We start from the raw sequence: 21,516 nt of genomic DNA on the forward strand, positions 1-21,516 counted from the left end.
CTTTAAACGTTCCTCCTCCTCTTCCGTGGTCGAGAGCGGCCCGGTGCCGTTCGGCAGCGTCTCCGTATCCGTGTCCGCCATCGCGACCGCTCCTTTGTCTACGTCTGTAAATAATATAATATTGGTTATTATTTAGAAATTCTAAAACCATCACTATTTCATCTTTACTTAATATAATGAGGAAAGGTTTTTTGAATGTATTGAAATTACTCAAAAACTACTGGGGCGATTTCAAAAATTTTTGCACCATTAAAAAGCTACATTATCACTGCACGCAGTGATATATAGCCTATGTCACTACACAGGCTATTTTTTTCTAAATCGAATGTTGAAATTCGTTTTGGATTGAAAAGACGAAAGTCGTTTCGTCTTCAAATTTAACAGAGGTTTTTAAGCAAACTCGTACTTTTCTCTACTTAATTACTAAAAACTTCCCATTGTTCCTTCTCATGTAATTTAGAACGTCTGTTCATTGTATTAGGCGTTACGTAAATTGGTAATACAAATGTTCTCACCTTCCCACGAGGGGGCGTTTTGCAAGTCGTAATAGTATTACGAAATAGATGTCTAACCACGATATTAAGGGGATTGTAATGTGCAGTGATTTCGTAACATAAGCAAAGACCATCAAATGAATGTACGAACCTATCTATCTCTTCTAAGAAATTAAAAAAATATATGAATTAGACATTGTTCACACTTCATTTGAAATAATCTGACTAACGCTATCTTTGGATTAGATGCTCAAACCTATCTTACTAATATTATAAATGCGAAATTTTATATGGATGGATGTTGGAGTTTGTAGCCTAAATTGCTGTATGAGTCTCAATCAATTTTTGCATAGACGAAGAGGATAGTCTGAAAAAATACAGACTACTTACTTTTTTTTCTTATTCCACGAGGAGTCGCGGGCGAACGAATCTGTACTAATATTACAAAGAGGAAAAATTTTTAATTTTGTATATATTGAAGTAATTCAAAAACTACTGGGTCAATTTTAAAAAAATATTTCACGATTAAAAAGTTATCAGTGAGTAACATGGGCTATTTTTTTTTTAAATTCATTCGGGCGAAGTCGTATTTTATATAAACACGAATGTAGTATATTTACAAAATATCGGACATGCCGTTTATTCATCTCTACAGTCGGCGAGCCTGTCCTCTGATGAAGCGTGACGTATCACACAGCTGTCTGTGTTCCGCGTATACTAAGAATACAGGGTGTTTCATTTTTAATTTGGCAAACTTACATTGAACAAAGTACAAAACTACTAAGTTATAATCATCACCTATACATCTATATGTCCCCACCGAGGGCTTCGGCTAGGGTATGTCGTAAGAGTGACTAGGCCTTCAACCACGCTGGCTCACTGCTGGTTGGTACTAACTGTTATATTGTATTACTTTTTAGTCTAATCTCTCTAATCTATTGCAAATTACCCAAATTTAGATAAAATATAACGGCAGTTAATGTGTAAATCCCGCTACATACAGTGAATTCTCACAGTTTTAACCGAATGGGTCGACTGTTTACCGATTTTGTGGTCGAGGGTTCAAATCCCGTCAATCCACTATTGTCGTAAACCATAAAAGGCCTAGAACTCAGCTGGAATAGGTAAAGGAAATATTAGTTAATTAATAAAAATCTACTAATACTTTCATAATAAAAAAATACCTAGCTCTCTGATTTTCGCTCAAATGTTAAATAAATCTTTTAAAAATTACAACATCCTGTATACTAAATATAGCGATCGTAAAGCGTGTGAAAGTGTACAATATAAATAGACACACTGACATACTGAGTACGAGGGAGGACACTCGTTAGAGACGATTATAACGCCTGTCACACACAACCGGGATAACGAAGCGAAACCTGTACCACGGAAAGAGACGCCTGTACTACGAAGAGACGCCTATACCACGGAAAGAAACAGAAACGAATAAAAAATCAAAATACGAATTAAAAAAAACGCAACGCAGAATATGTTATGCAGGCGACACACGTTAGGACAGTCTGAACACATAGGTTACTTTTGTTTTACTCCACGCGGAGACACGGAGGAGATCTAGTAAAAATAACAAAGCAACTAATAACTTGAAAAAACTATTGTTTCGCAACACAACCATACAATTATTGAGATTTGTTTCCAAAATCCGTTCACTATAATTAAGTTAAAAAAAAAACAACGACCATCATAATACGAATTAGTATAAAAAAACAAACTCATACAAAAAACTTTGTTAGTTCGTTTAGTCACGACGGTGGTCACTAGTGACACCATGATTTCTAATATCGCGGATAAAGCTCAAAAATTACTGACATGGACATACAAAACATTTAATTTCTGCAATTATTTCCAACATTACTTACAAAAATACACTGAAATTAGTACCTTTCCTTTAAGTCTTTTCTAAAGAGGAAAGGATGGGACGGAAAAGTGGATTTATCGGCGGAGGAGACGCGTAGGAAAGGTAAATATGTACGTCTCTTCTTCCGTCGATAAAAAGTGAGTATTTTAATTAATTTCAAATACATTAAACAAAATCTATATATCATAAAAATATCCATGATCCTACGTTTAATAGTTTCTTTTAATTTTAAATAATCAATTAACGCTGTTCTCCATCATCATGGTCACCATATTATAGAACCTGCATGGGCCGTGTCGCCCACGCGTGACGTCACGCGGGTCGATGACCTCAACACCATAGCGTAATGGCGTTTCGTACTAGAGGTCAAACGTAATATTGATATTTCATAAACTTTAATATGGTAAAATGAAATCTAGTTTTCAATACATTTGCTATTTACGTAAAACTAGCTGTTGCTTCATCCGAAAGAAAATTTAGAAACTTGTTAAAATTACCGTTACCAATATAACCTTGCTTCTTTAATGTTGGCAGCTTGCAGTTTGTGTTCCCTATCTACATGGAGGTTTTTTTTCGATTTATTTACCTCCTAAGTTGAACAGTGTGAAAATATATAACCTAAAGCGTGTCGTAAGTGTAGAGCTTTTTATTAAAGAAAGAATCATTCAAAAATATGCTGTAATTGCTGACATCCTACGCCACAAAGTAATGTATATTTACGCTTTATTATATTAGTAAATCAGATAATTCAGCACCGGCCTTTAAGAATTCCGCAGTAAATTAAAAGATAAAATCAAGTAAGAAATGGTTTACAGCTTTCGCCTGCGACTCCTTTCGCGCGAAATTACAAAAAGTACCCTATGTATTCTTTGTATTATTCTATATATTATTCTTGTAGTATTCTATGTATTCCTTCCAGACTATAAATCTACAAGGCCAAATTTCAACGGGATCCATTCAGTACTTTAGGGTACAAACTCTAACATCCATCCATCCAAACTTTATCATCATCGTCTTTCTCCTTATCCTAACTCCCGTAGCGGCGCAACAGGTTTTTGTCCTCCACATAACTCTATCATACGTCTCAGTCATCACTCCCTTTTTGAACCATCCATTCAAAATTTATGGCATGTAAAACAAACCTCGACTTCAAATGCGGTCAATTATTAGAATGCCGATAGTTCACTGACCCCGTATTTAATGCGACATAGATCGTACGTGTCGATTGGAAGACGTGATAACTGAGAGCCCTTTGATGTCTAGCGCTATATTTTAGCAGTGCCCTAGTTTAAAAATCAAGTCTCTAGATGGCGTTGTTATCAAATTTACAATTAAATTAATGGAGACACAATAATGTATTTTATATTCGGCCTGATTAAAATAATTTCAATAAAACTAAAATCACACTTAATTTGACGAATATTTACAAATTATAGAAATGTAACAACAATATTTTGCAAATTAATTCCTTCCAAAAACTTTCCGTCTCTTTACAACTTACCTAGGCTTACAAAGGGGCGGATTTCATGATTTATCGGTAACAAATTGAGTTGTAAAGCCTATGACATCATCTGATTGCAAAAGATATCGTAATATTTCGAGACCATTTAACTTTGGGTTATTACGTTTAAGGCTTGTTTTAAATATCTTTTACACAAAATCGGTTGAAATTACTTTAAGCTCTCAAGTAATTAGGTTAAGCGATCACTGGCGACGAACTAACGACTGCTGAGTTAAAAAAAAATGACCTCATTGCAATATTTTATAGAAAAACGGATTTTGATGTAGTTTTCTTTAATTCCGAGCGGAAGATTATACGTATAATACTTGTATAACTAGCTTTTGGCCGCGACTCCGTCCGTGTGGAATTAAAAAGAACAAAAGTAGCCTATGTGTTCTTCCAGACTTTCCTCTATGTCTATGCCAAATTTCATCGAGATTTCAGCGATTTAGGTTACAAACTCTAACAAACCGCCATCTAAACTTTCACATTTATAATATTAGTAAGATACTACGCGGACGTGGCCGTGGGGTATAGCTAGTTCACAAACGTATAAATAAAAACAAAACAAAATACACTAAAAACAGAATATTCTCAAAAAAACAGTACACTAAAAAGTAAGGAAATAATTCCTTGAAAATAGTAAACCTCCCTTATTGTAGCTGTAATGTCTGTATTGTACAATTGTTATTACTTTGATGTCGGTGTCAGCCAAGGTACTATGCAGTGATATTTATACGTAAGGCTTTCTACATTTGTACCATAACAATTGACAATTGAAAGTATAGTAACGTTTCAGTAATGAATCTAAATTGACTAACACCGACTTCAAAGTAATAATAATTGTACAATACATGGGAAGTCGGTCAAAGATGATTACCACCGAACGGTGCCTTACATGGGCGAAATAATTGTATTCGCTGTTGCAATTAAAATGTAGAACAAACTTTTATTGATTTAAAAATAAACAGTCTTCAAAACTACAAACGCACCCTGACCCTAAAACCCCACTACACTGTATTGCAAAAAAAGGTATTCGGCACACGGAAGCCTTACATAACCTACGCGTTCTAATAGGATTGTACACAGTACGTGGTAAGCAGAGATTATTAACTTTTAACCCACATTACGAGCAATTACACCATTATATTAAAAGTACAGTCGCTGTCTCCTTGCAGTTATCAATTTGTATTTAATCCAGTGAGCTTCAGGGTACCTTGGACCTCGTCGACCGCAACACGGAAGAGGAAACGGAAGTGGCCGGTACGGGATTCGAACCGGTCAGCCTGTATAGCCCGTGCGGTTGTTATGACTCACCCACGTTTTCACCCACGATGTAACAGTAACGGTAATATTAACAATTTAATATACACGCAATTTCAAATAGAAGGAAATGTTGAGATTAAGGCAATATAGTGAGGTAATAAAATTACTCGGTAATCCATACAATCGATCTTTTAGGGTCATTCAGACAAACCGTATCGTAGAACAGAGCTTAATATATCTATACTAATATAATAAAGCGTAAACACACACTTCTTTGTTGCCTAAGATGTCAACAATTACAGCATATTTTTGAATAATTCTTCTATTAATAAAAAGCCCTACACTTACGTCACGCTTTAGGCTATATATTTTCACGCCGTTAAACTTAGAGGTAAATATTTTGGATAAAAACCCTAATGTGGAAAAGAGACCATAAGTTTGCTGCCAACATCAAGAAAGAAAGATTGCCAAGGTGTCATGTCATGTCATTTTGACATTTGCTATTGATAATTTGACAATTATAAAGAATAAAATAAAATGTTCATAATTTCATGCGGATGAAGCCGCACGGGAATAGCTAGTTACTAATAAAATTGAGGTTTACTATTACTGTGCACATACTTTTTACGCCGACTTTGGTTAAAAAAAAATATCACCCGCGTTAAGCTCCGCTAAAAAATCACCGCTTTCCACAGTTTATGTGAACGGACCCTTACTGGTCACAGAACAGAAACGCACAACAATCATGTAATAAATTTCCATACCAATACAAATCCAAGGATAATTGCGAACACAATCATGTCAGTATATTGTGCAGTACGGGGCGGACACGTGACGGACACGCGGCGGGAGGTCGTTGCGTCATCGTACGACACACGAATCACAATGAGAGATGACCGTATTATGCAAGTTTAGGGTGACCATGAAATACAAATACGTAATTATTACTACGGATTTTTTAATAACGGTTATTGAAATAAGAAGTTGACTAAGGCTTTAGGAACCAACGGTAGGCTTTAGGAGCCCCAGTGGAGAGTAGTGAGTTAATGAAATCAATTTTCCTTTCATATTTAGAAAACCAAACTACAGTTTGCAATATTTTTAATCATCAAAATCATCAACAACTTGCCCTTATCTCTATTGAGGGTCGGCACAGTATGTGCTGCTCTTTCAGACATCTCTATCAGCCGTCATATCTGATTCCACTCCCTTCTTACGCATATCCTCTTTCACACAATCCATACTTTTTTCCGTCTTCCTCTACCTTTGTAGCCATCATTCAACCTTAACACTTTCTGGTTCATGTCCGCACCATCTCGTCGCATAACATGTCCATATTATTGCAATATTCCTCGTAATGTTTTTAATATTAAAGCTTGGTAAGTTTTCTCAGTAAATAATGTCGTAATACAACAACAGTTAATACGTGTTATTTGATATGACAACATTTTTTATTGATCTTGCAAAGCGGTTAAGTATAAAGCCAAGTACAATCACTTGCAGTTTTCAATATCAAATACTTGAAATAATAATCTCCCTTACCTTACCCTACTCCTGTAGTATCGGCAACGGGTTTTCGTCCTCCAAATAACTATCATTCGTCATCCCAGTCACTCCCTTTATGATCATGTCACCTTTCACACAATCCATCTCTTTCTATGTCTACCTCTACCGGTGTACCACACTCATAACTAACGTCCTTCTTGTTAGAAGGTTTAGATGAATGTCTGTTAGAGTTTGTAGCCTAAACGGCTGAACGGATATGAAATAGTACAGATGTATAGTCTGGAAGAACACATAGACTACTCACTTTTATAAAATTGCACGGAGACGGAGTCTCAGGCGAAAGCGAGTGTCACATTACAATATCTGTGACAAAAAGAGTCAACTGTAGTTATCATTGGACTCAACCTTCAGCTTATTTATCCTAGACTGTAAAACCCATGGTCACCCTAGTGATATTTTTTAAAAGGTCAATTTGTAACAATTTGTACGGAACGCTAGACGGAAAAGACTGGCTGAGGGCACTTGAGACAAATTAATCTCATAACTCTTGCTTCCGACGTAAGGCCCTTAAGGACAATAAAATATCTACAATTAGAATATAGTACTACCAATTGTTTAGTTACTGCCCACGCAAAAATAAAGGCTTTATCTATACTAATATAATAAAGCGTAAACACACACTTCTTTGTTGCCTAAGATATCCGCAATTACAGCTTATTTTTTAATAAATCATTCTTTAATAAAAGCCCTACACTTACGTCACGCTTTAGGCTATATATTTTCACGCAAATAAACTTAGGGGGTAAATACATTGGAGAAAAACCCTAATATGGGAAAGGGACCATAAGCTACAAGTTGCCAATATTAAGGAAGTAAGATTAACATGGTTTGTCGTCACGTCATGTCATTTTCACATTTGAAATTAATAATTTGACACATGTAAAAACTGTTAACACTAAGTGTACAATTCGCGATGTAGCTAGCTTAAGCCGTGCTTATAAACATCTAGTGTATTTCAAACCCTACTCCAAACGTCACATAAAAAGGCAACTACATCTAGACCAGCGTAGAAAAGGAGAAAGAAAAGATTAAAAGTATCAGAGAAGCTTAGCACTCAAGCACGGATGGCAAACTGATCTACTATATCTACTTATTAGCTGTTCCCGTGCGGCTTCATCCGCATTATATTATGAAAATTTTATTTTATTGTTTACATTTGTCAAATTATCAATAGCAAATGTCAAAATGACATGACCTGACAAACCTTGGCCATCTTGCTTCCTTGATGTTGGCAGCAACTTATGGTCTCTTTCCCACATTAGGGTTTTTATCCAAAATATTTACCACCTAAGTATAATGGCGTTGAAAATATATAGCCTAAAGCGTGACGTAAGTGTAACATGACATATTCATAAAAGAATTATTCAAATCATGCTGTAATTGCTGACATCTTAGGCGACAAAGAAGTGTGTGTTTATGCTTTATAATAATAGTATAGATAGTATAGATAACTTTACCGAGCATTTTTTTGTTTTTAATTACCTTTTTATTCTATTTAGTATTAAAAGTTAGTACGATGACGTCATTGTTCTAACATACCCCTTCCCATCTGTCCAACACTTAACCGTTAATCAAAACAAACAACGACCCCGTTAGCGTGCAAAGAATTCCCACCTTTTATTTTTAAAAATAAAAATAAAATAAATACGGAGCGCGCGGAGTGCGCATGACCGAAATAGACGACACGCGGTCGGGGAATGCGCTTCCGCCCGTTCCAAATTTGAAATTCAGTTAGTTTTTTTTAAACACCCGCAAACGGATATGGGAATTAGGCCTAATGCGGCCAATTTTTTTCTTTCTTAGATTTATTGATGAATACCACTTCCCCATCAATCTGGCAGTCTATAAATGTATCATGTGTTTGATCAATTTAAAACTAAAGTGAGTGATGACGTCACAGAGCGTTGTACAGTACACAAAACAAGGTTCTACTTTGGATGTGTGTAGTTACCACTTACTACGTCATTACCTGGGTACTTAGGTTGACAAGAGTTAATCAAACCAATAGACTAACGAATAGTTAAACGCAGCTGGAAAACCGACTATTAGTGTAAACAGTAAAGTTAGAGCGCACATCTTCTACTAAATTATCGCACAAATGTTGTGTAGTTACGCTTTGATTTCTATGAACTTATTTGGACACACTACTCGATGTTTAGTTGTGCCACTAACCAATTGAATTCGCTGAGAAATAACCGACAATCGCACAACTGTTGTGGGATAGTTTAGTCAAAGGTGTATACCCGCTTTTAGGTGCTTCGTATAGCGCCCGGCAAAAATTTTGAACAATACATTTAGTTGGGCAGAAGTTGATTTTTGGGTCTTTTTGGCGGGGCAAGGGGGGATGCGCGCGCGCGCTCTCTTGCTATTGGTTAATCAGTCGACCTTCGCGTCCCGCTTCTTTCCCCATGTTCCGTTTACTGCCGAATACACTTATCTCCAATTTTGTTGGCCCAATTTCGCTGTTACTTATTTTTGGTAATGATTGTTTATATTTTTTTGCTATTGTTGTTATTCCTGAGTCTCATTTGTTTATTATTGTTAAGTTTTATTTGATTGTTATTGTTTTGACTTTTTGTGTTGAGTATGCCACGAAAAAGTAACATTGTTCTAAAAAGACAAGCCAGGAAAATAGTATATGAGGTATATTGTTTCATGAAACAAGAATCATCTAAAGAGATTGCACAAGCTGTTTATGCATGTCTGTCATGTTCTTAAAATTTAATTTTTTCATTCCTAATTATTACTAATACTCAAAATAAGTCAATTATTTTGTCTAAAAGTGTACGTGCGCGAAACTTTCCCATCTACGCCGCTTTTTGTTCAAGAAGTTTGCCGGCCGTTATACACGAGAGGATGTAAAACGAAACCTGCCGAGTCGCAAAGCGATTTGTTCAATACAATATCATGGAGGTTATACAAAGACACGCGTCGTCGACATCTGTCAAAGTATCTGGGAATTAAATTCGCTTCAATTTTCAAGCGGATCAAATCTGCTACCTAACTGATTTGTATGAGGAATTTTGTTTGGTTAGAAGGAACTATGCAATTTTTCTAAATGGCACATTGCGATATTACCCGACTGTACATAACGAGTAACCTATATTTTACATATGAATAAATAGGTTTACATCGTCAGTTGTAAATGCTTCAAACTTATTCTAAGTTACTGAGTATTTCTAGGTCTAGGCAGTCTAGCCGTTCAGATATGAATACTAACTTTGCAACAAGATAAGATATACACTGTAGATAGCATTTTAAAGTTAATCTTACTAATATTATAAATGTGAAAGTTACGATGGATGGATGGATGTTTGTTAGCGTTTGTAGCCTAAGGGCTGAACGGATCTCCATAAAATTTGGCTCAGGTTTAGAGCATAGTCTGTAAGAACACAGGCTACTTTTTATCCCGGGAGTAGTTACGGTTCCCGTGGGATTTGTTAATTTAGTTTTTAATGTTTATTCGATCATTCTGCAACCGTTCAACACACCGACACCGTCTATGTGTTCCAGACTATACCCTACATCTATGACAATCATCTAGATCCGTACAGTTTAGGCTACAAACATATAATAAATAAACTAAAACGTTGCTCGATAATCATAAACCTACATAAAGTGAACAAGCAAACGACTTTATCACATAGGAATAGAGTTGCAAATCGTATAGCAAGCGTTGGCATACTTTACTATCGGTCACTCTGTGTGTACGTACCCTAATGCGATTACATCGATAAGTAGTACATTTCTTTTTATTAACCCAGTTCGTAGTTCATTGAACTTGTACAAGATTACAGTCTAGGCGTCACAGCCATATTATGCTTTAACAAAATATAGTCTTCTTTACCTGTTATGTTTTCTTCCAATTTGCACAGAATAACCTTACCAATAACACCGTTTTCCATGTATCAACGCCACTACCAATATGGCCGTCGTGTCGTCGAATTAATACAACACCCTTATTTCTGACATCTGACTACTGTACGATTATTAACATAACAAATAGAATTCCGACATTTTAAAACCATGACATTAACATTTAAATAATGTGTTGGATCACACTTACAAAGTTTATATTGTTATTTTAAATAAAGATAAATGTATATATGCTGCATTTTCGCCATCGATTCCGTCTGCTTGAGATTAAAAAAACAAAAGTAACTAGTCTATGTTTCCTTCCAGACTATGCTCTACATCTATGCCAAATTTCATCGGGATCCGTTCAGCAATTTAGGCTACAAACTCAAACAAACACCCATCCATCCATCTGAAATTTCGCATTTATAATATTAGTAAAACAGTATGAAATACGATTTACTAATGGAATAAAAAAGGATAGAGTAACATTATTTGTAAAATAAAAACAAACTGTGCCCTTTTGTTGGTGTTATAGGGGAAATCTACTTACCGCGATCTCTGCCTACCCTTCTAGATTACAAGTGTAACTCAACATTGTATATTGCAATATTAAAAAGAGATATATAACATAATAAACGCATAACAAGTTTTTTTTCTAGAAGTAGTGTGTAAAATTCACTATGTAGGTTTTTAATTTAAAAAAAAACTAAATTACGTCACAACCAAATTAATATAAAAATACCAACAAACATTATCCTTCATAAATCCTTCGGGTACTAATAAAAATAATAAAAACTTTACGTATAGAGTCATCGTCACGGAATAGGTCGGCGCCCACCCCAAAATTGGTGTTAGGCGTCACTGTAATGCGTATTGTTTGTCTCTTTCCTGCTCATTGGTTGGTAGTAGCGAGTGAAAGAGACGGATAGACGCGTGATACGTATCGATCCAATGAAGTCGGGTCACTGTGGCGCCCGTCGTTATAAGGTAGGGTTACGTTACCATAAGCGGTAGCGGGAATTCAATACTTCATACTACGCTTAAATACAAGGTGTGTCAATTTGAGATGGAATTTTGTTTATTTTCCCTTTACACCTATAAGAATAATGTCGGTCTTTAACCTAATTTTAACTGTGGATACACATCGTACAAAAAAAACTAAGTTACCTAAGATGTCGGCAATTACAGCATATTTTTAATAATTAATTTTTTAATAAGAAACCCTACACTTACGTCACGCTTTAGGCTATATATTTTCACGCCATTAAACTTAGGGGGTAAATATTTTGGATAAAAACACTAATGTGGGAAAGAGACCATAAGTTGCTGCCAACATCAAGGAAAGGTTGCCATGGGTTGTCATCGTCATGTCATTTTGACATTTGCAATTGATAATTTAACAAATGTAAACAATAAAATAAAGTTTTTTTATAATTACATAGCTACAGCTAGTATGTTAATAACAATATTTCAGACGCGAACATAGCAAGAAATATAATAGAAAACCGCTACGCTTATCAGAGAAACCTCAACCTCCATTTCGCTTGAAATGAAAAACTGCACGTCAAAGCTCAGGCAACAGACCAACAAACAACCTCATAAATATATGTATGAACATTACGGTTCGCAGCAACTGCAAACGTGGTAGAAAGTAGATTGTTTTGCAGAGGATATGCTAGAGAAGGAAGTGAATTCAGATATTCAGGCTGATAGAGATGTATGTAAGAGTACATACTGTGCACACTACGTAGGGGAAAGTGTGTATTGTAGAGGATATGCTAGAGAAGGAAGTGAATTCAGATAATCAGGCTGATAGAGATGTATGTAAGAGTACATGCATACAACGTTAAGAAAAGCAAGATTCTAGTAAAGAAACATTTATTTTAATGGTGGATTTTGTAGACATGGTGGCAGTTAAAGATTGAAGTCTTTGACTAAACTATCGCACAACTTTTTAGTCTCGCCTTGATTCCTATAAGCTTATATGGAGGTGCACATCTCGATTTTTAGTTGTGCAACTAAACAGTTGAAGGCTGAAACAATCGACAATCGAACAACAGTTTAGTCAAAGTCGTGCACCCCTAGGATCAAGGTATAATGTAGGCAGCCCTAACCGGGATTCGCGGCAGGGTAGGGGGATACAAGGTAGGGGGAAGGGGGAGACTCGTTCACGATGAATAGACACGGATAAAATGGGAACGCATCGCTACGGTACTATATGTGAAAAAATTAACTTCTCAACGTAGCATGGCAACAGAGACAAAACAAAGTCGTTCATATCGAGAATTCGAAATTATCTTAACAATATCCTAAATGCGAAAGATTAGATGGATCTTGGTTAGAGTTTGTAGCCTAAACGACTGAAAGGATCTCAATGAAATTTGGCATAGACGTAGAGGATAGTCTGGAAGAACACATAGATTACTTACTTTTGTTATTTTTAATTCCACGCAAACGGAGTTGCGGGCGAAAGCCAGTGTAATAATAAACTCGTGACATCTTGTAAATTTTCCAATCTATACGTCAATTTAGGATTTCAAATAATTCATATTAAAATCATACATAATACAGTCGAACCCCGATAACTCAAACCTCGGTAATATGAAAACCTCTATAACATCAAAAAATAATACGTTCCCTTTCCATCAGAGCCCAAAACCTCTACAACATAGACCCTTGATAACTTAAAACTTCTATAACTTAAAATATTTTGTGTTTCCCTTGGTTCTACTTATCGAGGTTCTACTGTACTTCAAACTTTCCATACATCCAATAAAAAGACTACACTTTGACGATATTCGCAGTCTGTCGGTGACATCACATTTAAGTACCAACTATTTGCAATCACAATCATTTAAGCAAACAAATTACATAAGTCTGCGTTAACATTATGTAATGTGTAGTTACATAAATTACATAATCCTTCCTTTTACCTATATGCAAGTTTTATTTAACAAATTCATTTAATTCAGTAGTTTTGAAAGCCTGTGGGCGCGTCCATAAATTACGTGAGGTGTTTACGTCCTTCCCTCCCCACCTGGTGAGTTGAGAGATTTTATTGAACCCCCTCCCCCATCCTCCAATCCCACGTGAATTTTTTCTAAATCTGAGTTTCTTACGTTATTATTCAATGCAATCCAACGCGTTTATGTGCACACTATTTAATGCAAACAAATCTTTTCATCATATTGGCATAAATTTCACATTCTAAATAGATAACCCTTGAAGCCAGTTTCCAAGCTAAGTTTAACCATTCGTTAGTATTTTTGGTTCGATAACTTCATGAAATGCATTTCAGAGCAACGTCATTTGAGTTTTACTTTGTCGTAACTCAGGACAACTAAATAAAACAAATATAACTTCAGAAACCCAGCATAAGTAAGTGCGATTATTTATTTAACTATCTACAAATATAACACCAATATTGATCCTTCCCATCAAATTATTTCCATCCATCGATAAAGGTGTTTCCACATCACACTCGCCATAAACATCTGAAGGCAATATGAACCCATCCTAACAATCTCCAAACACATCGTAAACCAAAAACAATAAAACATCGCTGCATTGATCTGCACAGGTCAATAAAGGCATTCATTAGGTCAATCTCATTCATTCACACAGAGCAGTAGCGACAATAAACAATCCAGCATCAAACCGTGAAACAAACAAACAATACATTCATTTGTCATTCAATATCATTCATCATAACCAATCAACTAGAATAATAAACCATTCAGTACATTGCGATAAAATTATCTGACTAGCAAAAGTCAAACTAAAGTCTCTTTAAATCTACCTAATATTATAAATGCGAAAGTTTAGATGAATGTTTGGTAGAGTTTGTAGCCTAAACTACTGAACGGATTTTGATTAAATTTGGCATATAAATAGAGCATAGTCAGTGAGAATACATAGACTACATACTTTTGTTTGTTTTTTAATTTCACATGGACAGAGTCGCGGGCAAAAGCTAGTATTATAAATGGGAAAGTTTAACATCGATCATGTTAGAGTTTTCAGCCTATACTGCTGAACGGATTTCGATGAAATTTGTCATAGATGTAGAGTATAATCTGGAAGAACACATAGGCTACTATTTTTTTTTATATATCAAGGGGTTGGTGTCAAAAGCTAGTATATCAATAAATTTCACAAGATCCTTCTCAAAGGTTAAGTGTCTTAAACTTAAGTAGTTTGTAAACCTTACATCGGTTTAAATACTTCGGTCGGACTGTACATTCTGACAGTACCGTGCGCGACAGCAGCGCCAAGTGTTCTAACCTTGCAACAGGTCATTCATTCACTCATTCAGTACAGAGCTCTGTTCCCGTCTAATTGGTATATCGGGGTCAATTTCTGGCGATGGGCCAGTGCATGAGTCAACGCCACTACTAAGGTGCCAAATGAATATGCAAACGAACACACAACGGTGCGTCAGAGACGAAGAAAAATGGCGTCTATGTCTAGTACTGTGTCGAGACTATTAGGTTTGTAACCAAAGGTAAGCAGAGACTACTGTCTTCTGTTTATAGCCAGGGGTCACGAACCACTGGCACACGATATAACATTTTGGGCACGTCGATCATAAAAATGGTACTGTTGGATTTAATGAGGACCGTCAAAGTCGTATGCCGAAGGCAGAGGAGGACCTTCTGTTGAAAGTTAAGGAAGGCTTATATCCAACAATGGTCTAATAAAGCCTGACATAGACACCAGCTCACTATACATCCCCACTAAGGGAATGCTTAGTGACTAGGTAATTGTCAACCTAACTGCGGTACGTCACATATCTTTGAAATTCACTGATATTTAAAAAAAAACTTTACTAATATCCCATTGGCCTGCCCAACTTCTGACTGGTGTCCAAACTAATTTCGCGCCCTGTGTGATGAATCACCAGGCCCCGATATATCACGATGTTTTCCTTTACCGTAACGTAACGTAACGTCGGATAAATTACATATATGAAATTCGAAAAATAAAATCATTGGTGATAGTATCAAAACAAGAAAATCGAGATCTTTTGCGTGCTGAGTCAGCTGAGAGAGGTCAATGCCCTCGCGTAGGCGCCATGCTATCTGCAACCAGTACTTATTGTAGAATACGAGACCGGTATCTAACTTTTTAATAAGACATAATATTTCCAGATATAGAAACTTTTTAATAGCGGTTATAAAGTTTTCATTACTTTAAACTAGATGGAGTTAGTATCGTTCTTAAAATGAAGTAATATATACTAATATTATTAAGGTTTGTATTTTTGTATATATTGAAATAACTTGAAAACTACTGGGTCAATTTTAAAAATTCTTTCACCGTTAGAAAAATTGTAACATAGGCTATATTTTTTAATTTCACGCGTACAAAGTCGTGAGCAACAGCTAGTCTATACTAATGTTATAAAAAGGAAATATTTGTATTGAAATAACTCAAAAACTACTCGGCCGATTTTAAAAACTCTTTCACCATTTAAAAGCTACATTATCAGTGAGTAACATAGGCTACATTGTTAATGATTTTTCTAATTCACGCGGACAAAGTCGAGAGCAACAGCTGGATAAAAAATATGTATTCCTGAATACTGCAAATATTATTGTGAAATCGGACATCAAGACTCCATTTTCACTAACTCGACTAGCCTCTACGTGGAAATGGTATACCAAAGCATATTTCTATCACAAACAAAACTGATCTTTACAAAATTGAGATAAGGTTTAATTTTACTTTGCACATGTTAAAGCAAAGAATAAATTGTACAAATTCGTCGTAATTCTATACAAGTTAAAATGAATTATGAAGCCATAATACTGACGTGGGGTAAATTAATACGTTACAAAGGGGGTTCATTCACCCCTTACAAAACATCCTTATTTCTGCTATTACTAATCCAGGCTTTTACATAAAAATCGTCTTACACTATACATAATCATACTTAATATTATAAATGTGAAAGTTTAGATGGATGGATGTTTGTTAGAGTTTGTAGCCTAAACGGCTGTACGGATTTCGAAGAAATTTGGTATGGATGTTGAGGATAGTGTGGAAGAACACATACAGTTTTTTTTTTTTTAATTCCACACGAACGGAGTGGGCGAAAGCTAATTAAAACAATAAATTCATAGGTAATCTTATTAAACTTTTTAATATTATGAATACGAAAGTTTGGATGGATGGATGTTTATTACAGTAGCCTAAACTACTAAATTGTCGATGAAATGAGGCACACTTTTGTTTTTAATTCCGCACGAGCAGAGTCGCGGTCGAAAGCTAGTAAATTTATAAATAGACGCGGAAATATACTCGTGAAAGCGGCGCGTGGGCGTCAGATTGTGTCACACAGACATAAATGTGTCACTCGGTTGATTCCTGTCAGATATGAAAAGATACGCCCGTAGCCCATGACCTAGAGGATATCAACACGGTTTATATTGTAATTAGCATTATGAACTAAAAATATCATCTTAAAAGCGTCATATTTTGACCAATAAGGGAGGGACAACTGCACGGGGGACCGACATATTAATTCCGTCCGCGTGGAATTAAAAAAACGAAAGTAAGCCTGAAACACCTTCCAGATTATCCTCTACATCTGTGGCAAATTTCATCGAAATCCATTAAGCCGTTTAAGCAGGAAACTCTAACAAACATCCATCTATCTAAACTTTCGACTTTATAACATCGGTAAGAAGATCGATAAATAACAGAATAGGCGTAACTATTTATTTCAATAGAATATAGAATCTGGGACAAAACATCAAAACTCACCTGTCAAAGCGACAAAACACATTCCGGATGTTCCGCAGGACGCATCCAATTGGGGACGCGGCGGAAACGCGCCAAACCATCGAAACAAGATGGCCGCGCTGTTCGCAACATTTTGAATTTAGAATCGCTCATTCGATAAGCGGCATTCAAACGCAGCGGACGTGTTTAGTACTAACGATGTTATAATTGTTCAGTGCATAGATACGGTTCCATTGTTCTGGATTACACTTGACTCATATCATTACGAATAATGAACGCAATTTAGAAATTCACATATATGTAGTACTAGTTGTACCCATGCGACTTCACCCGCATGAAATTATGAAAATTTTATTTTAATGTTTACATTTGTCAAATTATCAATTGCAAATGTCAAAATGACATGACATGACAAACCTTGGCAATCTTGCTTCCTTGATGTTGGCAGCAACTTATGGTCTCTTTCCCACATTAGGGTTTTTATACAAAATATTTACCCCCTAAGTTTAATGTCGTGAAAATATATATCCTAAAGCGTGACATAAGTGTAGGGCTTCTTATTAAAAGTAGAATTATTCAAAAATATGCTGTAATTGCTGACATCTTAGGCAACAAAGAAGTGTGTGTTTACACTTTATTATAATCTAAAGTGCTAAATTCACTAACTTTTACGTATAATTCGTAGGTACATCTATACATAATTAAATGCAACATTCATGAAATCCTTTTCATCGTGCGGCGTCGCAACGTCGGCCGCCATTTTCCTCAATCACTAAGCAATAAACAACCCCCACTATAGACAGACGCCGTCGCGTCTCGCTCCATATGAACGTATTTATTCGCTGCTGACTAAAGTAGATACGAGGGCGAGAAAATAGGTTTGTAACATTCGATGATGTCATATTCAACTAACACAGAACAAATTTTTATAACAACGCCATCTATTGATGAAAAAAAACCTTCCTTATTTTTTAATATAATCAAAGAAAGTATTAACTTGCACAAAGATTAACGTAGACAAAAAAATATTAACCAAAACAAAACTACCAAGTTAATATAAACAGGGAGTTGGGAGATTCTACCCCCTAGTCGTGATTTCGTTTCAATTAAAAAAAGCATGCAAAACGTCCCAGCATGAATTAATGAGTCCTTTTTCCCCGTAAACTCGGCAACGAGCATTCCGACATGGCGGACGGAGTAATTACCCCAGAAGTGGGGGGTTGAGGAGCTCAGCCCAACTGCCTCACAATTAATAAGCCAGTTTCGTTTTAAATTTTTTAGAGGAAAAGAGACAACATTAATTCATTCGTTGCGACTAAAATCAGAGTAATGATTTAAAACGATTAAATCTAAGTAAGAAATTCACTGTATGGACAGAAACACCAGAGTGGACGTAATGGGTGCTTTTACCTATTACTAAGGTAAATGCACCAATTTCTGACCGCACTATATTCAATACTGTTGCCCACGACTCCGTCGACAAGGAATTAAAAACTATTATAGTCTATGCGTTCAACCGTACTTACTACATCTATATCAAATTTCAGTTTATTCGTTGACAAGTTTTAAAGATACGTAGTAACTAACATCTATCTAAACCCTTAACTAAACTATCACACAACTGTTTATAATAGCTTTTATTCCTGAGCGTATGTGGCGTATACTACTCGATTTTTAGTTGTGCAACTAAACAGTTGATGCTGAACAATCGACAATCGCAGAACAGTTTGATACTTTAGTCAAAGGTGTAGGCCGCTCTTATAACTGGTTAAATGTATTCGACCAAGAGATGGCGCTGTATTTTGTTGTATTAGATTTTTTACTGTAAGACTGCAACCATTATTAAATGTTATTATTTTATGTAACAGGCAGTTGTAAATTTGTAATTGCGATACAAATGATTATTTAAAACGGACCGCCATATTAACAATACTTCTAAATCACTTTAAATACAAACTCAACAACTTAAAGATATCGAACGTTCCGTGCTGACGACTAGAGAAATACTGAGCTTTGAACGAAACTTGTCAAGGGCCTGCGCCACTCCTTAGCAAGTCTTTTATAAAACTACCTCCACTATTCCTTCCGTTCCTAATATTTTTGATTTATTGATTACAAGCACAGACTAAAAAAGCTAACATTAGTAAGAAATAACAACAAACAAAATACTATCACGTATAATCGCAACGACCGCACGTGACGTGAGGGGGTAATATGTGCCGTATTGGAATATATTACCATATTTACGACCTTATTTGAATAGAATACACTCATACAGACAGACTGGTAGACTATTGTGTCAAATAACGGTACACGAGATTATTATGTCTTTACATTAGTAGATTTAATTGATTTATTTCGCATTATACGCATTATTTTACATTAGTTTTTAAAAAAACAGGGTTGGACGCAGAACTTACTGCATTCAAAGTAACTATTGCGTAAGTTATTTGAGGTTAGGAGGCAGCCAAGTCCAAAAATCTTAAGTAACATAACGTTAAAACATTAAGAGCATGACCACAACTATTTAATCTCGATTTGATTCCTATAAGCTTCAAACAGTTCGGCGAAACAATCCACACCAGTTGTGCGATAGTTTAGTCAACGGTTGCCCACACTAACAATACCATTCACCCCCTCTATCCCCTATACTTCTGATAACTAAATAAATACCCTATTACTTCACACCTCAACGATGTTATTATAAAAATCACACAAGAGGCAGTCAAAAGTCAGACGACAGGGGGTGAAATGAAGGGGTGAGTTGCGGATGAGCGGTCTAACGAGCGGTGTTCATTACATCAGGGGCACGGGGATGAAGGATTGCGTTAACAAAGTATTTAGGGGTCTATAACATGTGTGAAATTTAACGTAAACGGTTGGCAAATAGACGAGGAATTCCGATATTTAGAGAAAATAGATGTACGGGGAAGGTTAATTATGAATATTATATGCAAAAAAAGTGTCAAAAAATTTCCAAATTGTCTACAGAACCAGCCAAATAGTAAGGAAAGTCCAATTAAGAAGTTGTAGTGTATGGAAAAGAGATAGAATTACCCCTATGAAAATACTTTCCTATACTAAAGAAGTCGAGAATAAAAACATTTTTAGAGTGGACGCACACTTTTGACTAAACTGTCGCAGAACTATGAGATCAATTGTTTCGCAGCCTTCAACTGTTTAGTTGCTTAACAACGACTAGTATGCACCTCGAAATCGAGACTTAACATGTAGTATTATCAAAGACATTTACATCTTTTTTCCGTACCTTTCCCTCAATAACAGAGATTGACATGCAGTCATGATACGAGGTGTACATGACATGCATTCCGTATCGATCCTACATGCTTGCTTGTCGAGGGTGCATTAAGGATGCAGGGTGAAGGGTGGCATTGTCAACCACTTGTATACTTCCTACTTTTAAAACAATAGGCCAAGGTACTACACTATTTTGTTTTTATTTAAATAAAAATAATTATACCTATTTAAACTGGTGATACCATGGTATGGGCATGTTATGAGGAGGGATGGATCGCATGCAACAAGGACGTTAGTTATGAATGTGGAGGTACACCGGTATAGAAGAGCTAGAAAGAGATGGATGGATTGGGTGAAAGGTGACATGATCAAGAATAGAGTGAAGGGAATGAAGGACGAAAACCCGATGCATCTACCCTAAGGGAGTAGCATAAAATAGGGGAAGAGATGATAATAATAATACAGGTTTTGATTTTTTTATTTAATTTTCCTTCTCAAGAAAGTCGTGAAATAAGACTAAGCACTACTTAGAGCCTCGTAATTATCACAAAAAATAATAAAGTACATATTTCTAGTTCTAAGTGTACAATAAGAAACCCTTAGTAGATAATTTTTAGACAGCAGCGTTTTAAATGATTTAGTTAATTTTAGACCCACAAAAAGTTGCAGATTTCTTAATAACACATTAATTAATTAATTAATTAACTTACTTAGTGTGTCGTGTTGACGTCTGCTCAGTGCGAGATGTCCCGCCCTGATCTCATGCACAAACTGGAACAAAAGAAATAATATTAAAATCATTTGAAACAACAATATTATTTTAAAATCATAGTACTGAATCCTACGTAACACACGACAAGCACGTAAGCCCGCTGAACAGTGGTAGTGCCCGCTTTAACATCTTAGCACGAATAGGCCGGCACGCCCGGTGTAATACCACGACCACA

The 21,516-nt window shown here is 35.8% G+C and overlaps 1 protein-coding gene across 1 annotated transcript in view; it reads right to left on the reverse strand.

The window, feature by feature from the left end:
• The window catches only part of LOC106101250 (protein hu-li tai shao), a 63,160-nt gene that overhangs the window by 25,856 nt on the left and 15,788 nt on the right, over positions 1-21,516 (reverse strand). The window contains exons 2-3 of the mRNA XM_013280410.1: positions 21,280-21,340; positions 1-104 (exon numbers count right to left, since the gene is read on the reverse strand). The exon at positions 1-104 is cut by the window's left edge and continues 13 nt beyond it. Coding sequence (XP_013135864.1) covers positions 1-81 — 81 coding nt within the window. The 5' untranslated portion in view covers positions 82-104; positions 21,280-21,340. The remainder of the gene's footprint in view (positions 105-21,279; positions 21,341-21,516) is intronic.

This window comes from Papilio polytes, unplaced genomic scaffold (assembly GCF_000836215.1).
Source record: "Papilio polytes unplaced genomic scaffold, Ppol_1.0 DF824002.1, whole genome shotgun sequence".
In the NCBI taxonomy this organism is placed as follows: domain Eukaryota; kingdom Metazoa; phylum Arthropoda; class Insecta; order Lepidoptera; family Papilionidae; genus Papilio; species Papilio polytes.